General features: G+C 38.3%; 3 protein-coding genes across 5 annotated transcripts in view; 2 read left to right on the forward strand and 1 right to left on the reverse strand.

Annotated features, from left to right (window-relative positions):
* The first annotated feature begins 2763 nt into the window (after nucleotides 1-2763).
* The window catches only part of LOC149258107 (K(+) efflux antiporter 4-like), a 246775-nt gene continuing 223183 nt past the window's right edge, over nucleotides 2764-26355 (forward strand). The window contains exon 1 of one of the 3 annotated variants that reach the window (XM_089414676.1): nucleotides 2764-3412. In XM_089414676.1, coding sequence (XP_089270802.1) covers nucleotides 3145-3412 — 268 coding nt within the window. In that variant the 5' untranslated portion in view covers nucleotides 2764-3144. The remainder of the gene's footprint in view (nucleotides 3413-26355) is intronic. The other 2 variants (XM_089414678.1, XM_089414674.1) reach the window with 2 other exon arrangements.
* Nucleotides 8725-10648, forward strand: LOC149258108 (uncharacterized). Its single transcript, XM_089370665.1, has 2 exons — nucleotides 8725-10345; nucleotides 10470-10648. Exon 1 carries the CDS (start codon nucleotides 8796-8798, stop codon nucleotides 10098-10100), a length of 1305 nt encoding a protein of 434 aa, XP_089226791.1. The 5' UTR covers nucleotides 8725-8795; the 3' UTR covers nucleotides 10101-10345; nucleotides 10470-10648.
* LOC149258109 (uncharacterized) lies at nucleotides 12942-14589 on the reverse strand. The gene is made up of 2 exons (XM_089370669.1): nucleotides 13899-14589; nucleotides 12942-13774 (listed from the first exon to the last, which is right to left on the reverse strand). The coding sequence occupies exon 1, from the start codon at nucleotides 14516-14518 to the stop codon at nucleotides 14144-14146; it is 375 nt and encodes a 124-aa protein (XP_089226795.1). The 5' UTR covers nucleotides 14519-14589; the 3' UTR covers nucleotides 12942-13774; nucleotides 13899-14143.

Below are 26355 nucleotides of genomic sequence, written 5' to 3' on the forward strand. Positions count from 1 at the left end.
TCTTCGGAGTCTCCTTGGCTGGTGTATCCACTACTGCTTTAGGGGCGGTGTGGGTTGTTGCTGCTTCAGAAGAGGTTTGATTCACAGGTGCTTGAGAATCCTTTGTAGGGATTGTCTTTCCTTTTTCCCCTGCTCTTGCCTTGCCATTCAAGGGGCAATCCCTGAATAGGTGACCCACCTTATGGCACCTCCTGCACCAAAAAGGGACCCCCTCGTAATCAAGGATCTGCGTCCGTGAGAAATTCCTCCAAAGCAGTGTGATATGTTCCTGTAGTCCTTCCCTGGTATCTAGGTGGACCAATATCCTCGCGTATGCCATGATGCCAGTGGAGAGGTATGATTTGTCATGCTCCAGATAAGTGCCCAGGGAGTTACCTATATGCCTGAAGATGTCCTCATACCAGAAATGAAGAGGCAAGCCTGGAAGACGGACCCATAGAGGCCCAGCACCTAATTTCTCCCTTTCAAGGTCGAAAAGAGGGTTCCATCGACGCAGGAGTACGAGGGCATGTTCAATGTGCCAGAAAGAAGACAAAACCCAATTTGTATGCTCATCTTTGGCGAATCTCAGCGCGAACCACCCACGGACAAAGGTTTGTACGAAAGGTAGCTCAGCCAAATGTTGCCCCCAGACTTTTTCCGTCCATTGCTTAAGCCGTGCTGCAGTGTAGTTCCTTCCCCGAACCCTACCAACCAAGACACGATCAACTATATCCATGGTATCTCCCCACTGAATATCTTCCCCCAAACGAATTATAACGTCTTGTGCTCTGGATTTGACGCACTTTTGTTTTTTTGCTCGGCTTGTGGCCCGCGTCGGTGGTGTCCTCCGGAGTTCCGTTGAGAGGAGGGTTTGGTTGAGGGTTTGCAGGGTTCAGACAAGGCCCAGAGGGGAGAGCGTCTGAGAGAGGTGGAATGCCTGTAAAGTTACCGGAGAGGGGAGATGATAATGGAGCTGCGAGAGGGGTACCTTGTGCAGTGACCGAGGGTTTTCCAAGGGGAGAATATGAAGGGAAATAAGATATGACAGACTGAGGAAATGGTGGATAGCTCGAGGAGGTAGAAACAAAGTCAGGGCCTATACAACGGATCGCAAAATGTAGGGAGGACGATGATGGAGGAGGGGAAATGGAAAACGACCAGGTTGGGGTGGTCTCTGGAAGGGTTACAACCGAACATGAGGGCCCCAAGAGCGAGGGCAAGGGCGTGATAGCTTCCGATAGTTCGCTGCAGAAAGGGAGCAGTCCTTCCGTGTTCACATGGGGAGATGTCCAGATGGAGACACCCTCTAATGGGTCAACCGAGTAATCTACCATGTCCACTTCCATAACTAATTTGAGAGTTATGTGCCAACTGCCACCGTAAATTGTAAAAATTGTCGCTGTAGTAACCGAGAGCAGATGGGGGAGACGGAGAGGGGCACGATAGATTCACAAGGGGAGACAAAACAAAACCGCGAACGGGAAATGGAAGGTGTGGTGAACGACGTCAAAGGGGTACGACAACAGGGTGGTGATGGAGCTGATTGAAAGCGAGAGGGAAGGTGCAGAAAAAGTTTTCTGCAGACAAACCCTAGCCTGTGTTAGGCGGGTTTTAGAGCTCCATCCCCATTTCTTTTCACTTTCCGTTCACCGACCTAACTCTGCTCAGTAGCCCATCATCATGATATACTAATATTTTCAAATATATCATTTTAAAGTTTGTTTTTTAAAATAATAATGAAATTTGTTATATTAAATTAAAATTCATTTTTGATTTACAATAAATATATTAAGAAAAACATTATTACAAGTCTAAATTTTTTAATTGATATTTCTTATTCAAAATCAAAACTGTTTTCTTTAAGCACATTATTAAGGCTGACAAAAAGGAGTAGGAGGTCAATACTTTCTAATAAAACCCTATAATAAAACAAAATTCACAACATATACACTCTTTAGTTTATAATGTAATTTGATGTTGCATGATTTATCATTGGAATTATTACTAAAGAATGCAGGATGGCCAAATGAGCCATCAACTATAAATTCACCACATTTCAAATTACACCTCAGATTGCCACATCCATCTTATAACTCATAATAGAGGTATCTTTTGTTGCCTTTTTGACAAATTTTAAAAGATTCTTCAAAAATTTATCTTTTGGAGATCAATCTTTAATCCCATGCTGAATGATAATAAGAGAATCCGTTAACACAATGAGAATGAACCTAATTTTCTTTGGCAAGGAGGATGCCTTCTAGTGAGCAATAAGTTTATGTTGATTATTTGTCATCTTTCCCAAATCCATGAGTACTTTAAGACTTTTTTCATGAAACCATAAATAACCCTCACTTCTACCACCTGATCTTGAAGTTATTATTTAATTATTAAATTAAATTTTATTTTAAAAATAAAATTATTTTTGTATTAGTGATCCATAATGAATTAAGTAAAGTCCTTTGATAAAAACCACATAAAATAAATTTTTGGTCGATTAACTTATTTTCCTATAATATTTAAGAAAAACAAATTATTTAATTTAATATAGTATTAAAGAAAAACATACTCTTGACCGGGTATAAAAAATTTAAATATAATTTCATTGAAACAAATAATTCCAATTTAAATAATATCTAAAAATCAAAACTTAATATTTTATTATTATTGTCACTTACACAATTAACATTAATCTGTTTTTAACTTTACCTTTGACAATTAACATTAATCTGTTTTTAACTTTAGCATGTAACAATATGGAACATGTACATCTCATTCATCAACTACACTGGGAAATTTATAAACTCCCACCTCTCTAAATAGACAAGCCGAGCGGCCAATCTATAGATGGCGAGGACATAGTCTTTGTATGGAGAGTCTGCCACAATCGACCGGAGATACTGTCACCTGAATCCTCTCCATCATCTCTTTCAGTTGGGAATTTTCATTCATTTCAAAGTTTTGATATCATATGAGGGTGCATGCCGGTAGCGTGGAATGTAGGTTTGTTATTTGCTTTTGTTGTGAATGATAATCTCTTCGTCCAACGGTAACAACAATGCGCCCTCAAACTCTGCTCCCATCCTCTCCAGCAAAGACCTTTAATGGTTGTGAGGGGATTAATTACAATCGATCTGCATAGCCCCCTAGATCCGTAAGTTGAAAATGAGGGCTGAGAATCGTTCACGTTGCTTTCTGGGATGTAGAAAACCGTACGGGATTCGAAATCTGTTCCTTGTTTTTGCCATTGGGTTTTACAGCATTGGGGTTCAAGCGATCCGGGATAAATTTGAGGGGATTTCGTCGAATGGGTCGAGTTTTGAGGGGATTTCATCAAATGGGTCGAGTCTTGCAGTTTCAAAGGAGGACAGTTTTGCAGAGATCATCGACCGGGCACTGGAAAAGGAATTTTCAGACAAGGATCAGCCCGACGGTGAGTCAAATATTTCATGTATCAGATGTTTGTATTCATTAGTAGACAAAAGCATGATTAATCATATTTATTGCTGCGCATCATGGTGAGTCAAATATGTCAGGTATCATATGTCTGTGTTAATTATTAGATTAAAGCATAGTTAATCATACCTATCACTGTGCATCATGGTCTAGACTAATCAAAACTATAGTTAGCCGAGCTCTGTAGTATGTTCAGACCCCATTCGCCTATACCTAAAAGAAACTAAACTATAAAATGGGGCTACGGTGAGCTCATTGTAGCTAATTGAGTCCCGTCTTCCTTGCACACATCCTCCACTTCCGTCCCCTTGCCCAAAAAAATAAAATGGTGTCATAAAAAAATGAGCTCTGTAGGTGGAACCATAGAGTTGGATTGGTCTCTGTCCGTAAATTCCCTATTCAAGGAGATGTTCTGTTGACATTAGATGTTGCAGTGATTTTAGTTTATTTTGTTTACCACTTAGTGAACTCTGCCCTTTGCTTAGAGGGGGAGGGACTAAGAAAATCCGTCCCATGTACTATAATTGTGCAAACGCCCGCAAATCCGTCCCTTTACTGCTTCAACACAGCTCATTAATTGGTGTGGGGCACGTCTGCTGGGTTTTGAACCTGGGTCATCAAAGTAGTAATCGTTCCGCTTACCACTAGGCTACAACCCGTAGTGAATGGTGGCTCTTGATTAACTTGTATTTGTTGTGAATATTTTTGCAAACTGGGCATTCCAGTGGTACATGTTTTGGGTCTTCAACCATGTTTTTGTTGCAGAACTTGGATATTGTCTATATGGCCCATTGCTTGCTTTTGCAATGCAGGCTATGTGAGTCAGTTCTTATTCTACTGACTTCATTTCCAGGCCCAAATTCTCTCTATGATGGTACATACTGCTGCTGATTTTTTGCAATATATATGGTGCATGATGTACTGAGATTAACCTTGTGGCTGTTATGTTTCCAGTAACCATCAAGCTAACCCTTTTTGTTCCATGGTTTAGATCAGTGTATCAGTTCTAATTTTCGTTTGCTGCTGCTTTGAATCAAACTATTTCAGTTGTTGTCACTAGCGTTGGCTGCATGGTCCTATTTTTTCTTTAGCGCAGATTGTTCACATGTTGTAAGCCCTTGTTTTTTGTTGTTATCTTGTGCATTGTGCATTTGTGAGTATGTGTGTTGATGCCTGATACTAACAGCTTTCACTTTGCGGTCTCAGACCAATACTTGACAGGCAACCCTATTAGCGGTAAATTTGACACAACTTATTAAAATCCATGGCCTTTTGATATAATCTTTATGAGTTCTGTTATTAGTTCGTGGAGTCAACCTTTTTATTGCCAATGTAAGACATTTGTTGGTGGCTTAAGATGCAATGCATGTTTGGCACTTGTTGGATTGCGTCCCAAGGGTTAGCTCAATTAGTTGAACCACACCCGCCTAAGGCATATTGCTGATGGGGGAAAGCCATAAATCACAGGTTCATAAAAGTCCCAAGGGTTAGCCCAATTAGTTGAACCACCCACCTAAGGCATATTGCTGATGGGGGAAGGCCATAAATCACAGGTTCATTACAGGGGAGTGCAGGGGATCCTGTGAGGTTTTCTTTGGCAAAAAACTCGTTGTCATAAAGTTTTAAAGCCTGAACCAAAGTTATTTTGTTGAACAACATACCCTTGTCAGAGAGTTGATTTTGGTGTTAATACATGGGAGTGCAGGGGATCCTGTGAGGTTTTCTTTGGCAAAAAACTCGTTGTCATAAAGTTTTAAAGCCTGAACCAAAGTTATCTTGTTGAACAACATACCCTTGTCAGAGAGTTGATTTTGGTGTTAATACAGGGGAGTGCAGGGGATCCTGTGAGGTTTTCTTTGGCAAAAAACTCGTTGTCATAAAGTTTTAAAGCCTGAACCAAAGTTATCTTGTTGAACAACATACCCTTGTCAGAGAGTTGATTTTGGTGTTAATAATATGCACTCAGTGGTGAAGTGTGTTGCAAATAGAATTTTTTTTGTAACCAAAAATAAAGATTACTTTCCTACGATATGTTAGATAAGCTAAATAACATATTTGAAAAATGAATCAATGTCCAACCCCAATTTATTCCACTATACACCATGCTGACCCAAATGATGGTGATAAGAACTTAAAACTAAAAGGACCACATAGTAAACTATGTATCCTCAGTGATGATTTTTTATGAGAATGGAGTGATTTATTGCACATTTGTGAACTATCTGATTGTCATTACTTCCATGTAAAGTATTGAGTAACCTAGGGTATTCTCCACTGAAAACCTAAAGTAATTGACTCATAATGCTACAGAAACGGGATCCAGCTCCTGATATTGAACATGGATTCTGCTGTTGCTTTATGACTATTGGAAAGCAGCTGAGTGTTTGTCTTTTTTACATGAAAAGCAGGTACACAACAAACATTTAGAAATTGAGCTAGCAAAAAAGATATTGAGTCTTACACGGAATAGGAAAAACTGCAATTCATCTCATTATTGAATAATGTTTATATTTATAGATCTTGTATTCCCTCAACACTGATTTCTAGTCTTTTTAGAGGAAATATCATATTTGCAGAGCAGGACTCCTAGAGTTCTTTCCTGTTCAACTTCCAGCTTCTAGATCTCTACTCTCTATCTTTACTTTTGAACCCTTTTCTTGGAGTATAACCATATTTTATATTGAGTGACAGTTTAACTACCCAATAATAGCCTCTGTTGAACCAGACACATTTCAGTCTATTGGTTTATCAATTCATCAGTTAACTTGACAAAACATTTGGTTTGATCAGTGATTGAGTGCCAATTGTTGGTCCCTTTGGTTGTCAATATCTTGTGACTCATCTTTTAATGATGATGTTCCCTGATCTCTTATTCATTAGATGTGAAATATCCTTCTAGATTTGGTCTTTTGCTTACCACTTGCTATCTTGAGATAGCTATCCTTGTAGTCTGGCATGTTGAGAGAGTTATAGCTTGGACAGGTATTTTTGCACATGTTCCATGTGAACATGCGAGAAGTAGTTCAACATATTTTTGAAAAAGTTATTTTTTTCCAAATAGTAATTCGATCTTTGGAAAAGTAATTTTTACTTTGTAATTTACTTTAACGAAAAAGTGAAAATTGATTCTAAAATTGTATCTCATGCATGACTTAGACTAGGAGAAATCTTAAATATAGATTCTAAAGATAGGGCAAGGTAGAGGCTGTCTCACTCAAGCAGTTGAGCAAGTTGAACACAGAGAGGGAGAGAAAGTGGGCAGTAAGGAAAGTTGTTTCCGATAGCGTGTAGTCTTGTATGGACATCTGTACACTCATACAGATTTTGTACAGCAATGATGTATAGCAACTGTACACCCCGTACAACAAAGAATGGCTGTTATTGTTTATTTCAGTGGCTGTACCCCTCTAACAGCTTGTAGAAGCTCAAATTTAGGATGATTTTGGTAATTGTGAAGCACTGTTTTTTGGGCAGCATGTGGAGGCTTCCTCGTAAGTTTTTCAAAGCAATGAAAAACTGGTTTTAAAGAGTAATTACCTATATGTTTGTGAGATTAATTTTTATGAATCTGCTATTAAATTTTTAGCTTTTGTGTGATTGATGTTATGGTTTGAAATTTAATTTCAACATCAATAAAATTTATCAATCTATTTGTTTGATTGAGATCATAAGGACACTTGTCACCTAGGGCTTGAAATTCTTACGTGTTACCAGAGCCTTTCTCTTTGATTGAGATTCTCAGGGATTTTCTTCAGTAAATCTATTGCTTGGAAGAAGGACCCGCAATAAGAAAATTTCAATCTTTTATTTTTTTGATTTGGGATTTTGTGCAACAGATCTCTAAGATGGTGATAGTAGGCCCTTGGTTTGAAGATATATTGGATGGTGCCTCGAATTTAATGGAAAGTCAGGGTTACTCCTATTAAAAGAGAATGCTCTCTGGGATATTGTGAAGGACATTGTGACTTTGCCTACAGATTTGCAGGACTTGGAAACTCATGACAAGAAGGAAGTAAAGGCCAATCGAACCATCTAATCTCCCATGTATCCAAGAATAATATGATGAAGTGTTGAAATTTGTAGCCATGGTTGGTTTTCATAATTAATATTTTGGCCCTTAAATTATGTATGACATGTTCATCATGTGATTTTACTTTAGCCCTTGAAATGTAAATAATGATATATGCAAGACACGTTCTTCATGTCGGCATCAAAGAGAGGGAAAAAATCAGTGTTGTTAAAATCGCGATAAAATTATCGCGATTTTATCGTAAAAGCGCGATTTTTTAATTTCGCCGATTCAAAGCGCGATTTTTATCGAAAAAATCGCCCCTTTTTTTTTATAGCGATTTTTATCGAAAAAATCGCGATTTTTTGAAAAAATCGCGATTTTTTCGATAAAATCGCGATTTTTTCACTTAAAATCGTGAGGGCGCGCGGCAGCGGGGTTTTATATGGGAAAAACGATTTTTTTTTAATTCATTCAGCAGTCTGCCGCGGAGGAGAAGGAGAAGAAGTGAGGGAGAGGGTTGCCGTCGGTTGTGGGAGCGAATCGAAGCGATTTTAGGAGGAATCCAAGCCAAGATCGCCAATTTGTCCATAAACCAGGTATGTAGATTAATTTTTTTTTGTTTTGGTTCTATAAAAACTTTGTTTTTCATTGTTTTTAAAGAATTTTTGGAAATTTTTCATTGATTTGGGATGGGTTATTTGTTATGACTATGAGAACCAATTTTTTATTTTTATTTTCTCATTTTCTTTAAACATTGTTTATTTTTTTTGATTTTTCATTGTTTTTTGGCATTTGGTTGGGTAACTTGGGTTTAGAAATTGGGATTTTGGAAATAATTAGCTTGTAATTTTGCAAATGCTAAATTGTAATTTGTATTTACTATTATCATTTATGTAATCCTAAATTCCTATTTCCTAATCCTTATTTTTCCATAGGTTTGCAAATTCAAAATTCAAAAACAAACATGCCAAGGAAATTGGATCCTTTCTGGGAATATGGTGACCCTAAAACTCCGAATGATAGACAAAACTTGTATTGCAAGTTGTGTGGAAAGGAAATATTCGGGGGGGTGTACAGGTTGAAGTTCCACCTTGCACAAATCCCTGGACGTGATGTGGGGCCCTGTCTAAAGACAAATGCTGAAATTATCCAAAAAGCCATGAGAGCATTGGGAGAATTAGAGCACACTAGAGACGCCAAAGAAGAACTCAAAAGGCAACTAAAAAGGTCAGTTGAAGGAAGTGGGCCAAGTGGCACAGGTTCTACTGTAGCGTCAGTCAATCCGGTAGCTGCATCATCATATTTTGTTCCTCGAACCACACCTGGTTCACAACCAACTATTGGTTCAATGCTAAAAAGAACTGAAAAAGAAAAAGCTGACAAGTTGATGACAAAATTTCTCCTCTGGAGTGATATTCCTTTCAGCATTATAAGGAATAATCCATTTTTCCAACCTACTGTTGATGCTATTGCCAGTGTTGGCCCGGGGTACAAACTCCCTTCTCTTCATGATTTCAGAGGCCGGCTTCTTCAAGATGAAAAGCGTGACTGCACCCAAAGATTGGAGGATTTTAGGGCATCATGGGCACAAACAGGATGCACTGTTATGTCAGATGGTTGGACTGACCAAAAGGGGAGAACCCTTATAAACTTCTTGGTTAGTTGTCCCTTGGGGACTATGTTTATCAAATCTGTTGATGCAACTCATCAAATCAAAGATGCAAAAACTTTATGTGATTTGCTGGATGTGTTTATTTTGGAGGTGGGTGCAGAAAATGTTGTCCAAGTCATAACGGACAATGCTGCAAATTATGTTGCTGCTGGTAGAATGCTTATGGACAGGCATCCTACTTTATTTTGGACACCTTGTGCTGCCCATTGTATTGATTTGATGTTAGAGGACATTGGGAAAATTCCCTTTGTCAAAGAGGTTGTTGACTCATCAAAAAGCATCACAAAATTTATTTACAATCACACATCTGTGCTTAGCTTGATGAGAAAATGCACCAACAACAAAGAGTTGGTGCGCCCCGCCATTACACGGTTTGCGACGAGTTTCATATCTCTTCAATCCCTCTTGAATTCTATGTGGGATTTGAAGAGAATGTTTCTTTCAGAGGAGTGGCGTGCTTCGTCAATGAGCCGCAAACCAGAAGGAGAGGCCGTCTGCAGACTAGTTTCATACCAGGAGGACTTCTGGGCGGGAGTGCAGGAGGTGTGCGCTGTTACAGAACCTTTGGTAAAGGTTCTTCGGTTGGTTGATGGTGAGAAGCCCGCAATGGGCTATTTGTATGAAGCCATGGATAGGGCCAAAGAAGCCATTCGGTCCTACTATGATGACAAGGGAGATGATGGGTTCCAGAGACAACTCCTTCTATGGAACGTCATTGATGAGCGATGGAACAACACACTCCATCGTCCCATTCATGCTGCTGGGCTTTTCCTGAACCCTGCATTTTCTTATGCATGTGGGTTTAATTTTGATGTTGAGGTCGTGGAAGGATTATTAACCTGTGTCCAGAAGATGGTGAGAACTTCAGAAGAACGTATGGAGGTCTCTAGACAAATTGAGCAATATAAGTTGTCAGCTGGCACATTTGGCTTTGAGATGGCTGTCATTGATAAGACGGTTAAAATGCCAGGTATTTTTTAGTTTGTAGTATGTACTTTGTAACTTTGTTTCAAATTTCATTGTTTCTTCAAATTCCATTTTTTTCTTATGTTTATTTAAAATTTTCTTTGTAATTTTGTTGTAGACGCATGGTGGAAGATGTATGGTGGCAGAGTACCCCTTTTGCAAAATCTTGCCGTGCGGATCCTCAGCCAAACATGCAGCTCCTCGGGATGTGAGCGCAATTGGAGTGTATTTGAAAAAATACACAACAAGAAGCGCAATAGGTTAACACTTAAACATTTAAAATATTGCAAATTTCCAAATAAATTTTTGAATTCATTAAAGTTTTAAACAATATTTTTTTTATAATATTAATTATTAATTTATTATTTCATGAACTTTGTACAGGTTGGAGTCCCATAGACTTAATGACATGGTCTATGTCTACTACAATCTTCGATTGTGGGTGAAACAACTAGAGAAGACACCTGATACGGAAGCCATCTCATTGGATGGGATTGACACCACTGCTGAATGGAGGGTTGAGACCGAGAGGCCTCTCATGGATCCCACTGAGGATTGGTTAGTGCAGGATGAGGGGGAGGAGGAGGGGGAGGAGGAGGAGGAGGAGGAGCAGGAGCAGGAGGAGAAGGAGTTGGAGGAGCAGGAGGAGGAGGTGACACCGCCTACCCGGGCTACCCGGGCTACCACTACCACCAGTAAAGGACGTGGTCTCCGTCCACCTCAGCCTCCTGTAGCTGCTACTACTAGTTCTTCAGCTTCTAGAGCACGTCAGACTCCACTGCCATTTCCACCACCACAGGCACCAGCTTCTACATCTAGAGGGAAAGAGAAAGTTGTGCCATTTTCTCGCAAGAGGGGCAGAGGAAATCAATAGGATTAGACTTTCATTTTATTGTATATGACATTATGACATGATGAGATACATTATCATATTTTTTGTTGATATTTTGAGGCTGAGTTGGACTTGGGACTCAGGACTTACTATTCAGGACATGATTCAATGTTATGTGTGATTTTAGCGCTAGAAATGATATTAAACATCTTATATATTAGTTTTTTTATCATATTTATGTGTCAATGTATTTATTTTATGTTGTAGATGGTTTAGATATTAAAAAAATTGAAACAAATTGAAAAAAAAATGAATATTTTTGTGCCAAACGATTTTTTCCCGCTTTTTTTCCGATTTTTTCCCGATTTTAACGATTTTTTCCGCTTTTTTCCCGGCGCCGATTAAATCCCGATCGCGATGTGTGCAACACTGCTATAAATATGCCATTCGTCCTCCTCCTCAACACACAATTCATGGATTACACTTCTGTTCTTGTGAGCTCTTAGGCAGACTGAGTCCCATTCTCTGAGGAAGACCGAGCTCTGAGGCAGATCTATTCTTGGACAGAAGGTTGAAAGTTTGAGCAAATCGAATCTCTGGGCAAGAGGACAAAATTTTGGGCAGATAGACCTCAATTGTCTAAAGGCTACCTGTAAGCAGTTTTGACCAAGTGTGACCAAGGCCATGTTACTAGTCATTTTGACTTTATGTCAGTGTTGCGAACATCTTGATAACATCCTGATTTTATCTTGAAATCACGATTTTTTGGCCTAGCCGATGTTTGCCATTTTTTACCGATATTTTGATGGTATCTTGATTTTGCTGATGTTTGTCGATTTTTACCGATATTTTCCCAATTTTTACGATTTTTTGGTTTTCCGGACCGTTGTCCATTTTATCCCGATATCGATGTTGGCAACATTGCTTTATGTTTGATTTGAAGAACTAGATGTATCTCTGTTGAGCTGGATAATTTCTCTAAGGAAAGGTTTCCCCCATGCGGGTTTTCCTAGGGTAAAATGCTTTGTGTTTCTTGTTTGGCTGTCTCTTTATGATCCTACTGTCATTCTTGTTCCAGTGTTGATGATCTTCTATGTAGTTGCTTAATGATAAATGTGGATACAAGTGAACTTAAATGAATATTATTAGAAGTAATTATCAGTTAAGAAGACTACACAAAATCAACATGGTATCAGAGCTATGGTTGAAGAGCAGCCTTAAAAGGTGTAAGGTCAAAAGGAAGCCAAGTTAGGGCTCTGTTCAAGACGAGTTTAAGAAAAGATGCCACCAAAGTACTGTGCAATCCGTGCCCTAGTTCCTCACGAGGTTGCACATAGATCATTGGGGTAAGGTCAAGCCCTAGTTTAATCTCAGAAGGACCAAGTGATCTCAGGAAGATCAAAGTGATGCGAGATTTCCTTAGGGATGATTGCAGAAGGCTGAAAGGCCTTAGGGTCAACATCTGAGTGAGCTGTAGGATGATTAGACAAGCTGAAAAGCCTAAGGTTTAATAGCAATCCTCATCAGTTGTATAAGTGATGAGAATGAAATGTATTTGCTGAGTTTATGTGAAACTATGATTGCACTTAGCTGCAATACTTTGCAATGCATTGATGGTAATGAACACGGACTTTCTATTTACCTTAAAAAGTGCATTGGCTACACCTAGTGCATCTGTCCAATAACGTAACCGTGACAGTGATCTCAATTGAAATATAGTATGCACATTTTATGGGTCTGTTAGAGTGGGCCAAAAAGGAATAATTTCAGATGTGAAGGACAAATTATTCTTCTGTTACAGTGACTTTTGAAAAGGCTAAGCTGCTTGGTTTAGCCCAAAATGACCTTAAGCCCTAAGGACTGAAAAGTCTCAGTATGGTAAGCTCAGAGGCCAAGAAGTCTCAAGCTTATAGCAAAACATGGATTTGCGTTTTGTTGAAGCTTATCAAGCTGAGAAAGGAATTGAGTGATGGCTTGTGTGGTGATCCATGTAATTACCAATGTTGTTAAAAGCGCGATCGGGATTTAATCGGCGCCGGGAAAAAAGCGGAAAAAATCGTTAAAATCGGGAAAAAATCGGAAAAAAGCGGGAAAAAATCGTTTGGCACAAAAATATTCATTTTTTTTCATTTTTTTTCAATTTTTTTAATATCTAAACCATCTACAACATAAAATAAATACATTGACACATAAATATGATAAAAAAACTAATATATAAGATGTTTAATATCATTTCTAGCGCTAAAATCACACATAACATTGAATCATGTCCTGAATAGTAAGTCCTGAGTCCCAAGTCCAACTCAGCCTCAAAATATCAACAAAAAATATGATAATGTATCTCATCATGTCATAATGTCATATACAATAAAATGAAAGTCTAATCCTATTGATTTCCTCTGCCCCTCTTGCGAGAATATGGCACAGCTTTCTCTTTCCCTCTAGATGTAGAAGCTGGTGCCTGTGCTGGTGGAAATGGCAGTGGAGTCTGACGTGCTCTAGAAGCTGAAGAACTAGTAGTAGCAGCTACAGGAGGCTTAGGTGGACGGAGACCACGTCCTCTACTGGTGGTAGTGGTAGCCCGGGTAGCCCGGGTAGGCGGTGTCACCTCCTCCTCCTGCTCCTCCAACTCCTCCTCCTCCTGCTCCTGCTCTGCTCCTCCTCCCCCTCATCCTGCACTAACCAATCCTCAGTGGGATCCATGAGAGGCCTCTCGGTCTCAACCCTCCATTCAGCAGTGGTGTCAATCCCATCCAATGAGATGGCTTCCGTATCAGGTGTCTTCTCTAGTTGTTTCACCCACAATCGAAGATTGTAGTAGACATAGACCATGTCATTAAGTCTATGGGACTCCAACCTGTACAAAGTTCATGAAATAATAAATTAATAATTAATATTATAAAAAAAATATTGTTTAAAACTTTAATGAATTCAAAAATTTATTTGGAAATTTGCAATATTTTAAATGTTTAAGTGTTAACCTATTGCGCTTCTTGTTGTGTATTTTTTCAAATACACTCCAATTGCGCTCACATCCCGAGGAGCTGCATGTTTGGCTGAGGATGCGTATGGCAAGATTTTGCAAAAGGGGTACTCTGCCACCATACATCTTCCACCATGCGTCTACAACAAAATTACAAATAAAATTTTAAATAAACATAAGAAAAAAATGGAATTTGAAGAAACAATGAAATTTGAAACAAAGTTACAAAGTACATACTACAAACTAAAAAATACCTGGCATTTTAACCGTCCTATCAATGACAGCCATCTCAAAGCCAAATAAGCCACCTGACAACTTATATTGCTCAATTTGTCTAGAGATCTCCATACGTTCTTCTGAAGATCTCACCATCTTCTGGACACAGGTTAATAATCCTTCCACGACCTCAACATCAAAATTAAACCCACATGCATAAGAAAATGCAGGGTTCAGGAAAAGCCCAGCAGCATGAATGGGACGATGGAGTGTGTTGTTCCATCGCTCATCAATGACGTTCCATAGAAGGAGTTGTCTCTGGAACCCATCATCTCCCTTGTCATCATAGTAGGACCGAATGGCTTCTTTGGCCCTATCCATGGCTTCATACAAATAGCCCATTGCGGGCTTCTCACCATCAACCAACCGAAGAACCTTTACCAAAGGTTCTGTAACAGCGCACACCTCCTGCACTCCCGCCCAGAAGTCCTCCTGGTATGAAAATACTCTGCAGACGGCCTCTCCTTCTGGTTTGCGGCTCATTGATGAAGCACGCCACTCCTCTGAAAGAAACATTCTCTTCAAATCCCACATAGAATTCAAGAGGGATTGAAGAGATATGAAACTCGTCGCAAACCGTGTAATGGCGGGGCGCACCAACTCTTTGTTGTTGGTGCATTTTCTCATCAAGCTAAGCACAGATGTGTGGTTGTAAATAAATTTTGTGATGCTTTTTGATGAGTCAACAACCTCTTTGACAAAGGGAATTTTCCCTATGTCCTCTAACATCAAATCAATACAATGGGCAGCACAAGGTGTCCAAAATAAAGCAGGATGCCTGTCCATAAGCATTCTACCAGCAGCAACATAATTTGCAGCATTGTCCGTTATGACTTGGACAACATTTTCTGCACCCACCTCCAAAATAAACACATCCAACAAATCACATAAAGTTTTTGCATCTTTGATTTGATCAGTTGCATCAACAGATTTGATAAACATAGTCCCCTTGGGACAACTAACCAAGAAGTTTATAAGGGTTCTCCCCTTTTGGTCAGTCCAACCATCTGACATAACAGTGCATCCTGTTTGTGCCCATGATGCCCTAAAATCCTCCAATCTTTGGGTGCAGTCACGCTTTTCATCTTGAAGAAGCCGGCCTCTGAAATCATAAAGAGAAGGGATTTTGTACCCCGGGCCAACACTGGCAATAGCATCAACAGTAGGTTGGAAAAATGGATTATTCCTTACAATGCTGAAAGGAATATCACTCCAGAGGAGAAATTTTGTCATCAACTTGTCAGCTTGTTCTTTTTCAGTTCTTTTTAGCATTGAACCAATAGTTGGTTGTGAACCAGGTGTGGTTCGAGGAACAAAATATGATGATGCAGCTACCGGATTGACTGACGCTGCAGTAGAACCAGTGCCACTTGGCCCACTTCCTTCAGCTGACCTTTTTAGTTGCCTTTTGAGTTCTTCTTTGGGCTCTCTAGTGTGCTCTAATTCTCCCAATGCTCTCATGGCTTTTTGGATAATTTCAGCATTTGTATTTAGACAGGGCCCCACATCATGTCCAGGGATTTGTGCAAGGTGGAACTTCAACCTGTACACCCCCCCGAATATTTCCTTTCCACACAACTTGCAATACAAGTTTTGTCTATCATTCGGAGTTTTAGGGTCACCATATTCCCAGAAAGGATCCAATTTCCTTGGCATGTTTGTTTTTGAATTTGCAAACCTATGGAAAAATAAGGATTAGGAAATAGGAATTTAGGATTACAAAATACAAATTACAATTTAGCATTTACAAAATTACAAGTTAATTATTTCCAAAATCCCAATTTCTAAACCCAAGTTACCCAACCAAATGCCAAAAAACAATGAAAATTCAAAAAAAATAAACAATGTTTAAAAAAAATGAGAAAATAAAAATAAAAAATTGGTTCTCATAGTCATAACAAATAACCCATCCCAAATCAATGAAAAATTTCAAAAAATTCTTTAAAAACAATGAAAAACAAAGTTTTTATAGAAGCAAAACAAAAAAAAATTAATCTACATACCTTTTTTACGGACAAATTGGTGATCTTGGCTTGGATTCCTCCTAAAAACGCTTGGATTCGCTCCCAAATCCGCCGGAAACCCTTCAGCTCCTCTCCCTCACCTCTTCTCCTCCTCCTCCGCGCGCAGACAGCAAAATGACATAAAAAAAATCGTGTTTTGCCTATTAAAAGCCCGCTGCCCGCGCCCTCTGCGATTTTTTCGAAAAAATCGCGATTTTTTGAAAAACTCGCGATTTTTTCGAAAAAATCGTGTATAAAAAAAATTGCCGATTTTTTGGTGTAAAAATCGCGATAAAATCGGCTGGGCGAAAAAATCGCGATTTTCCGATAAAATCGCGATTTTAACAACACTGGTAATTACTAAAGGGCAATGAATTGAGTATGATCTCCAATGTGGTGCAAGGACAACACGAAAGCTGATCTCTGGTATGATGATATGGTTGTAAGGCAGACCTGATCAATAGTGTAATGATATGCAATGGTTAATCTGAGCAAGGAATATTAAGTCTGAATGATGACGACAAGATGTGTAACATGTGTAATGGCAACAAGTATCTAATGAGCTGACCTGATGAGTCAAAATGAATATTGAATCCGTCTGTACAATGGAGAAACCTTAAAATCTGCTGTCAAGCTCAAGGCATAGTATGCATAAGCAAGTGGAGTACGTGTGATAGTGACTCTCAGTACAACAATAAGCCAGTGAATTGTGAATCAGTGTAATGTGAGCAAATCGGTAGGGTAGCAAATATTTTGTTTGGTTTACAAAAACAATATGAATGAATCATTATGCCTGACTGTGATGAAAATCAGATAGCTGGGTTTGATATCGTACGATGTGATTCCAAGAATAGTACAGTGTATTGGCATACGATCTCATGATATAATTTTTGAAGAGTCTGATCTCATTAAGGAATATGCAGCATTGATTCAAAAGCTCTAGATAAAAGCTCAGTTTAAAAGACTATTCATATGAAGCTGGTTAGCGACAATACAAAACAAGGAGTTTCTGATTAGTATGACAAATTTCATAAGGGTGAAGTATCTTCTATATTTGTGAAGGACCTTTTGAAGATTATTTGATTGCCTTGATTGGTATGTATTGAAGTACTTGTGTGTTGTGGAAAATCGCTACAAAGTTACTACCTCTCAATCATGAAGATACAACAACATGAAAGCCAAATTTCAAGAAGTATACTTCTTAGTATGTGTTGAAGGAGCACAGATCTAAAGTCTAAGAAAAACTAATACCATATATTGTACTATTGTGAAAATACCTGAGCAAAGTATATGGCAGAGTTTTGATCAGTGTGATTTGCTTCAAGAAAGGAGCTGAAAAGAAGAGCCACAACTCTTGTACCATGAGACCTACATAGAGACCTAGGGTTTATGGACAAAAACCCTAGATGACGATTCCGCTGGAAGAAGAAACCCTAACTCATGTAAGGAAGGAGTGACATCATGCTAATGACGAGGATGAGGTTGATAAATTTACAAGATGGATGCAAGAAGGCCAAGATCAAGAGGGAGCTGACATTTCCCTATAATCCTAAAAAAGATAAGTACTTTATATCTCTCTTCCTTGATTATTATATTGTTATTATTTTACTATTAGTTAGCCTCTCGTCTTTGTTTCTTTTGTTGGGTTTTAATTGTTCTTCCTTGGCCTCCTAGTGAGGATTGTAGGTCCATAGCAAAGGCTGCCAAGGCTCTGGCAGTAGATGGAAGTAATGGAAGAAGAAAGCAAAACTCATGACAAGAGGACTCTCTTAGAATTGATGATTTGTTTTGAGAGATATTGTACTAGATGAGATCTGAGCTCGGATGGAGTAGGTAGATCAAAAAATTTGAAGTATACCTTGATTGTGTCAAAGGGAAGTCAATGACGACTTCTAAATGGATCTATAAGATCTAGCGTGCAACAGATGGCAACATAAGACTAGAAGATTCTCCCAAAAAGAAGGAAGTGGTGTGGCTTCAGTACTATTCCTCAATTAAGTAGATTGCTAACAAGGCCTTTGTTCCATGGTGAAGTCTGTATACTTTGAGGACAAGCTTGGATTGATTGAGTATGTCTCTCTCAGCAAGAGGGAGTGATGAAATTGCAGCATCAGGGACAATCATTCTCCTTAGGTTAGGTTGACCAAGATTAGCGAAAATGGTCCAGAGTGTTGATATGATAGCATTAGAGACAAACATTCTCCCTGTGTCAAGTATGTTGACCAGGATTAGGGAGAATGTGTTAGGATATTCCGACACACAGGAAATAGTTAAGTATAACTTTGTCTAGTGTAGAGTTAGGTAAAGTGTGTTTCTTTACTATGTACTTTTGTAACTTACAATCCGACGGTTCATTCTCTCCTTGGTATTATCGACACTTGATCCGTGGCTTAACACCCGATTGGTCCATGATCTCTATTTAAAGAGCATGGAGGGTCATTTGTAGGGTGACCGTTCATGAGAGAAGCTTATGTAAATTTTCTTTCTTTTACATTAATAAATTGCCTTAAGTGGTTGCCTTGGGCATAGGTTGTGGACTGTTTCCCTCTTTGAGGGTTTTAACCACGACAAGAATACTGGTGTATTGATCTCTGATCTGTTTGTGAACGGTGTCCTTTGGTGTTCTATTTGAGGAATTTACCCTATAAATTCCTACATGGTATTAGAGCTATTTGAGGGCCGCATCCATTGGTGATCCAAATCCGAAATTGGTAAAACTGCATACGCCTGTTGTTTCGTAGATCTACTGTTTCTGACTCTTTTCGGGCCGAGAGGACTGCCCTATTGTGTTAGGAGCATCTGTTCTAGTGAAGAACCCCTTTTATTTCACGCGAAAAGGTTTTTGGTAGCCCTAGCTATGTCATTTTTTAGATCTGGAGGTATACAGTCTTTATTTGCAATTTTAGTTATTTATCTCTCTGTTTATTTCGGTTTATTTATCTCTCTGTTTTTTTATTACCGGATCCATACCTTTCATTTTTGCGTATGCTTTTTGCCCCGCGACTCTGTGTGATCTCGGATCAGAATTAGAAAGGAAGGATTTTTCTCATGTGTATGCTCTTTTCCGTCGCGCCTTAGTGTGATCTCGGAAAATCAGAAACACTGAGGAAAATATTTAGTTTCTGACGAAATCTAACTTCAAGCAGTAAGGTTTGGTTTTTTTGCATGTTCATTTTGGGTTGGGTGGTTTTTTGTTTTGTAGGAAAAAAGAGCTTTCTAAAGTAAGCACGCACTCCAAAGCTTCAGTGACTAAAAAAAAACCTCCTTCTTTTCAAAAAATTACTAACCTTTTAAACTAGGTCACTTGGTCCAAAGTTACTTTATGAGAATAGAGGTCTTGAGTTCAAGTCTTTCTTTTTGTTGAGGTACTTTTTCAAAAAACACATGTAACTTATGTTTTAAAGTTACTTTATGTAAAAGTGTTCTCACCCATTATAAAAAGCGAGTCACTTATAATTCTAAAGTCTCTTTGTCTTTTATTTAAGTTACAATTTAGTGGGTAACTCATAAAGTACCATTGTAAAAGTGACTTTTACTTATTTTTAAAAGTGGGTCACATTTTTTTATTTTTTATTTATTTTTATTATTAAAGTGAGCTAATTAGATTAAGTTTCGATTTTTTTTTTTGTTTAATTTGTTTTTAAATATAACATTATCATTCACTTCCGCACATTCACATACTTCGTCGGCATCTTCAACAATTTTTTTCAAAAAGCCATAACTTCTTCATTCAGAAGCCGTTTTCAGAGTTGTTTTTTTTGAATCGACTTAATTTTTCGAGATCTTTCCATTGAAACACTTAGTTTAAGCATCTAGAACTTCAGTTTCTATTAAAATGGAGAGTCCATGCCAAGTTATTCTTGACAGCACCAACTACTTCCAATGGGTGTCCTACATGGAGGATTTACTTAGAAGTAAAGGTCTTTATAGAATAGCTTCAAGCCAAGAGTCTAAACCTAAAGATGAAGATAAGCAAGCCAAATTGGAAAATAGGCAAGATCAAGCACATGGGTTGATAGGGATGTCTCTTTCTCCATACCTTAGATTCCTTATTGTAAAACTTGATACCCCTGATGAGGCAATGAAACAACTTAATAAAGTTTTTGGAATTAAAAATGAAATTAGAGTCCATCAACTCGAAAATGAGTTGTTTATGTTGGACCCCAATAATTTTTCTTCCATTGAAGATTTTTTGTCCAAGTTCAAGACTCTTGGACTTCTCTTGGAAGGTGTTAAGGTTAAGAAAGAAGATAGTAGCCTTATTTATTCAATTCTTACTAAGTTGGGACCAACCTACTCTGTGTTTGTTTCCACCTTCCATTTTACAAGAGAAGCCTTTTTTCTCAAGGACAAGACTACAAGTCCCCCTCTTTTGATGCCTTTTGTGATTCTTTAACAAGAGAACAAGAAAAACTCTTACATCTTGGTTTTCTTAATATTAGAAACTCTTCTAAGAAAGCCTTAGCAACCCAACAACAACCAAATTCAAAGAATCCTAAGAAGCAACATCCTAAAAAGAATGGTCCTAAACCAAACAAGGGTCCTAAGCAATTTCAGTCTCAAAATGAAAAATCAATTCAACAAAATGATAAGGCAAATAAAAACAAAGGGAAGAAGACTGATAAACATTGCAACTTTTGTAATCGTGATGGCCACTTAGAATCCAAATTCTTTAAAAAGATGGAAGCCTTGGAAGCAGCAATGAAGAAGCATAACATCCATTTGGAGCACTCTTCAACTTCAACTTCATTTTCAGGAATAACACTTTCAACATGTGGTTACAAGCATATCGGTCTGGTTATGCACTAAATGTATCTTTTTCTTCTCATTCTCATGAGTGGCTCATTGATTCTGGAGCTTCTTATCACATGGCAAAAAACAAAGCCATGTTTTATTCTTTAAATGATTTTAACACCAAAAATATGTATGTTGGTGATGATAGATCTCTTAGTGTTGTAGGGACTGGAACTATTCATCTAGACAATGGTCAATTTAATGATGAATTATGTGTTCCTACCTTATCCTGCAACCTTCTATCTGTATATCAGATAACTCATTCTGGTGAAGGTAAAACCATTGAATTTTCACTTCATGATGTTGTAATTAAGGACCTAAGAGATCCTAGACAAATTTTAGCTACTGACATCGCTGATGATTCTACAAGGTTGTATAAGTTTAACAACTTTGGGTCATCAACTCCTCCCTCGGTATTTGTTGTTCATAATGATGAAGTGAACAAACTTTGGAATGAGCGATTTGGTCACTTAAACTATTGCTCCCTTCAAAATCTATATAAGGAAAATATGGTGGCAGGTCTTCCTATGGTATCTTGTAGAGATGGTGTTTGTTCTGGATGCGTGCTCAGAAAACATCATCGGGATAGTTTTGAAAAACGTGTCTCTTGGCACGCCTCAGCCCCTTTATAGCTTGTGCATAGTGATTTATGTGGTCCACTTCCAGTTGTTTCATTCTCTGGCTACAAGTATTTCTTAACTTTCATTGATGATTTCTCTAGACGCACTTGGGTATACTTCTTAAAACTCAAGAGTGAAGTCCGATATCAAATTCTTAAGCTAAGATCTGATAGTGGCGGAGAATATGTTAACAACAAATTTATCAACTTTTGCACTAAGCATGGAATTCAATTGCAACATACTGTTCCATATACTCCACAACAAAATGGTGTAGCTGAAAGGAAGAATTGCACCTTAAAGGAAATGGTTAATTGTATGCTTCAATCTAAAGGGCTTAGTCTTAATTTTTGGGCAGAAGCAATTGACTGTGCAAATTACATAGTAAATCGCACTCATACTAAGGTTTTAAAGAATATCACTTTAGAAGAAGCATGGTGCTCAATTAAACCAGATGTAAGTCACTTTTGTGTTTTTGGAAGTGAAGCATGGGCCCATATTCCCGATGAGAAACATAAAGCCTTAGAACCTAAGAGTGAAAAATGTATTTTTGTTGGATATTCTGAAGATGTCAAAGGATATAGACTTCTTCCACCTAAATCCAAAAATGTTATGATTAGAAGAGATGTAAAGTTTGCTGAAAATATATTGGGCTACGAGCTTAGTTCGACGGATGTGCCACCTCTCTCTATCCCATCTACTTCTGAAAATATTTCTTCTTCAGATGACGACGACGAGGATGACAATCCTCCCCCACCTTCCTGGGATCCTCCTTCAGCTCCTCAGTGTCCAAAATGGGTCTGTGCTACTTGGGATGCAACATGTGCTCTTGCAGGCGATCCTACAGATCAACGACGTACACGTTCTCAGTTCAATAGAGCCTCTTCTTTATTGGCTCAAGCTTCAACGAATTATGATCCTGACACCTTTGCAGAAGCTTCAAGCCATCTAGATTGGGACGCAACTATGAATGAAGAATATTGTTCATTATTGGCAAATGATACATGGGATTTTGTTCTTCTTCCAAAGGGACAAAAACTTGTTAGATGCAAATGGGTTTACAAAACCAAGTTTGGATCAGATGGAAAAGTTGATAAACATAATGCTCGTCTTGTTGCTAAGGGTTTTTCACAAGTTGAAGGCATTGACTATACTGAAACCTTCTCTCCTGTTGCCAAAATGAACTCTATCCGCTTTGTTCTTTCTCTTGCTGCCTCTTTCAAATGGGAAGTCCATCAGATGGATGTTAAATCTGCCTTCTTGCATGGGTACTTGCATGAAGAAATCTATATGGAACAACCTCCTGGCTTTATACAAACAGACTCCAACCTTTTATGTTGGCTTAAGAAATCCCTTTATGGTCTCAAGCAAGCCCCTCGGGCTTGGTATGCCAGAATGGATAGCTTTCTTTTAGATACTCGCTTTTCTAGGTGTCATTCTGACAATATTGTCTACACCAAGAAAGTGGGTAAGTCTCTTATCATTCTTGTTCTTTATGTTGATGATCTTATCCTTACTGGTAGTGATCCCAACCTTATAAACGATGTGAAGTCTAGCCTTAAAAAGCAGTTTGAAATGACAGAATTAGGACACTTGCAATATTTTCTTGGTCTTCAAGTCTTGCAATCCAAGGACGGTATTTCCCTTTCCCAAACGAAGTATTCCTGTGATCTTCTACGCCACTTTCACATGGAAGACTGTAAGTCGACCCCCTCTCCCTTTCAGTCTGGAGCCAAACTTTCAGTCACTTGTACTTCTCCTAAAGTTAATGCTACCTTATACCTTCAGTTTGTAGGAAAACTTTTGTATCTGACACATACTTGTCCTGACCTTTTCTTTGCTGTTGGCCTTATTGCTTGGTTTATGCAAAACCCATATGAAAGTCATTGGAAAGTAGCTAAAAGAATACTTTGTTATATTCGAGGTACAGTTTAGTTTGGGATTCATTACAGTGCAGAAGCATCTCCTCTATTGGTTGGTTTCACTGATTCCTATTGGGCTGGTGACTTTGATGATCGGAAGTCTACTGCAGGTTATGTCTTCACTCTTGGTTCTGGACCTATTACACGGGCTTGCAAGAAACAAAGTGCCATTTCTCTTCCTTCAGCAGAAGCAGAGTATCGTGGTGCCGTAGAAGCCAGTAAGGAAGCCCTGTGGCATCGTCAGATCCTGTCAGAGTTTGGCTTTCAGCAACAACATCCGACTACACTTTGGTGTGATAATCAAAGTGCCATTCAACTATGCAAAGATCCAGTCCAACATGAACGTAACAAACACATTGAACTACACATGCACTTCATCAGAAAGCTCATTCATGACCATGTTCTTGAAGTGCAATATTGTTTAACAGATGATCAAGTTGCAAACATCTTTACAAAGGCTCTCACAGAGGCGAAGTTTACTAAACTTCGATTTATGGTTGGAGTTCAAGAAGTTGTTACTAAGGGGGGATAGGCTCTAATGCCTCCTTCTTTCTCCTATTGTGTCATATCTGTACATCCTTCAATCCTATCCCAAGTTGTTCTTAAGGGGGGATGTTAGGATATTCCGACACATAGGAAATAGTTAAGTATAACTTGGTCTAGTGTAGAGTTAGGTAAAGTCTGTTTCTTTACTATGTACTTTTGTAACTAACAATCCGACGATCATGATATGTTCTAGACATGAAGTGATCTGACAGTTCATTCTCACCTCAGTATTACCGACACTTGATCCATGGCTTAACACTCGATTGGTCCATGGTCGCTATTTAAAGAGCATGGAGGGTCATTTGTAAGGTGATTGTTCATGAGAGAAGCTTATGTAAATTTTCTTTCTTTTACATTATTAAATTGCCTGAAGTGGCTGCATTGGCTCAGGCCGTGGATTGTTTCCCTCCTTGAGGGTTTTAACCACGTCAAGAATACTGGTGTATTGATCTGTGATCTGTTTGTGAGCGGTGTCCTTTGGTGTTCTATCTGAGGAACTTACCCTGTAAATTCCAACAGAATGGTTCGGTAGAGGACAGTCATTCATCCTGTGTCAAGTATGTTGACTGAAATTAGGAAGAATTTTCCTAGAGGCCCAAACACTTAGTTGAGTGGGTGCTTTTCAACATTAGGCTCAGACTCTCCAAATAGGTTGAATGAGAATATTTAGCATCGAGCTTGGAATTACACATGAAGAGTGAGGCATTTGGAGATTCACCATGAGTCAAAGATATTTATCGGAATGATGGTGAACCAAGACTAGTCTATATACCATGTGTTAGAGGGACCAGAATTATGGTGACTAGTTGATGCTATTTTTGTACCATGTGTTAGTATTACCAAGCAGGATTACAGTGATGATGCACCATAGGTTAGAGGTACCGACTAGAATTATGGTAACTAGTTGATGTTATTGATTTACTGTGTGTGAGAGTTGCTGGCTAGGTAATTAGTGATGTTGATGCTGATGATGAATTGCTATAACCTTTTCTTAGCGAAATTTGTCAACAAGAGAACATCGGGAAAGTCATTATGAATACCTCCTAGCTAAGAGGGAGTCTTGAATTTTGTAGGTATGTTTGGTCTTTATAATTAATATTTTGGCCCTTAAATTATGTAAGACATGTTCTTCATGTTAGTTTACTTTAGCTCTTGAAATGTATATAATGACATATGTAAGACACATTCTTCATGTCAACATCAATGAGAGGGAAAATTAATTTTCAAATTCATATTATTTGTCCCCAAAAAGGCAATTCGACCCCCCATAAGATCAAGTGAGCTCCATCAATATGATAACCATTCGACCTCATCAACACTATAAATATGCCACTTGTCCTCCTCCTCAACACACAATTTGTGGATTACACTTCTGTTCAAGCGATCTCTTAGGCAGATCAATTCCCATTCTCTGAGGAAGACCCAACTTTGTGGTAGATCTATTCCTAGGCAGAAGGCCGAAAGTCTGAGCAGACTGAATCTCTAGTCAAGAGGACAAAATTCTGGGCAGATAGACCTCAGTTGTCTAAAGGCTACTTGTAAGCAGTTTTGACTAGGTGTGACCAAGGCCATTTTACTAGTCAGTTTGACTTGAAGAACTAGATGTATCTTTGTTGAATTGGATAATTTTTCTAAGGAAAAGGTTGGTGGGTTTTTCTCCCATGTGGGTTTTCCCATGTTAAATTGCTTTGTGTTTCTTGTTTCACTATCTCTTTATGATCCTAGTGTCATTCTTGTTATACTGTTGAAGATCTTCTATTTAATCGTTTAATGATAAATGTGAATACAAGTGAATTTATATGAATATCATTAGAAGTAATTATCAATTAAGAAGACTATGAAAAATCAAGGCGAAGGAGATGTTTGATGCCTTGGTTAGTCTTTTCCAGAGTTAGAAGAAAAGTAGGAAAATAACATTGTGGAACAAAGTCAAATCCATAGAAATGACCAAATTAGACACAATCACTAGTTACCTTATGAAGACCACATAGATTCATAGATTCCTAATCAACTTGCAGTGGTATAAAAATGGCATCCACATTACATAATGATTAGTTATTCAAGCGTCAACCATCTAGATTTTAGTAGTCACAAAAAAACATCGAATTTTTAAGCATATAATACAAAATGGACTATTAGCTTATCATTGAAATAGATTATCTAGCAACTGTCAACATGACCAAATTATAATGTTTGTAAAATAGGCCATCTACACTCTGAAGTATGAAGATCGAGAAGTCCAAATTCAAAACACTAATCTATCTACTATTATCCCCTCTTTACATCATCATGACCAC

The sequence above is a fragment of the Pinus tabuliformis genome, chromosome 6 (assembly GCF_031772625.1).
Source record: "Pinus tabuliformis cultivar Carrire ecotype Pingquan chromosome 6, CPIR1, whole genome shotgun sequence".
Taxonomy (NCBI): Eukaryota; Viridiplantae; Streptophyta; class Pinopsida; order Pinales; family Pinaceae; genus Pinus; species Pinus tabuliformis.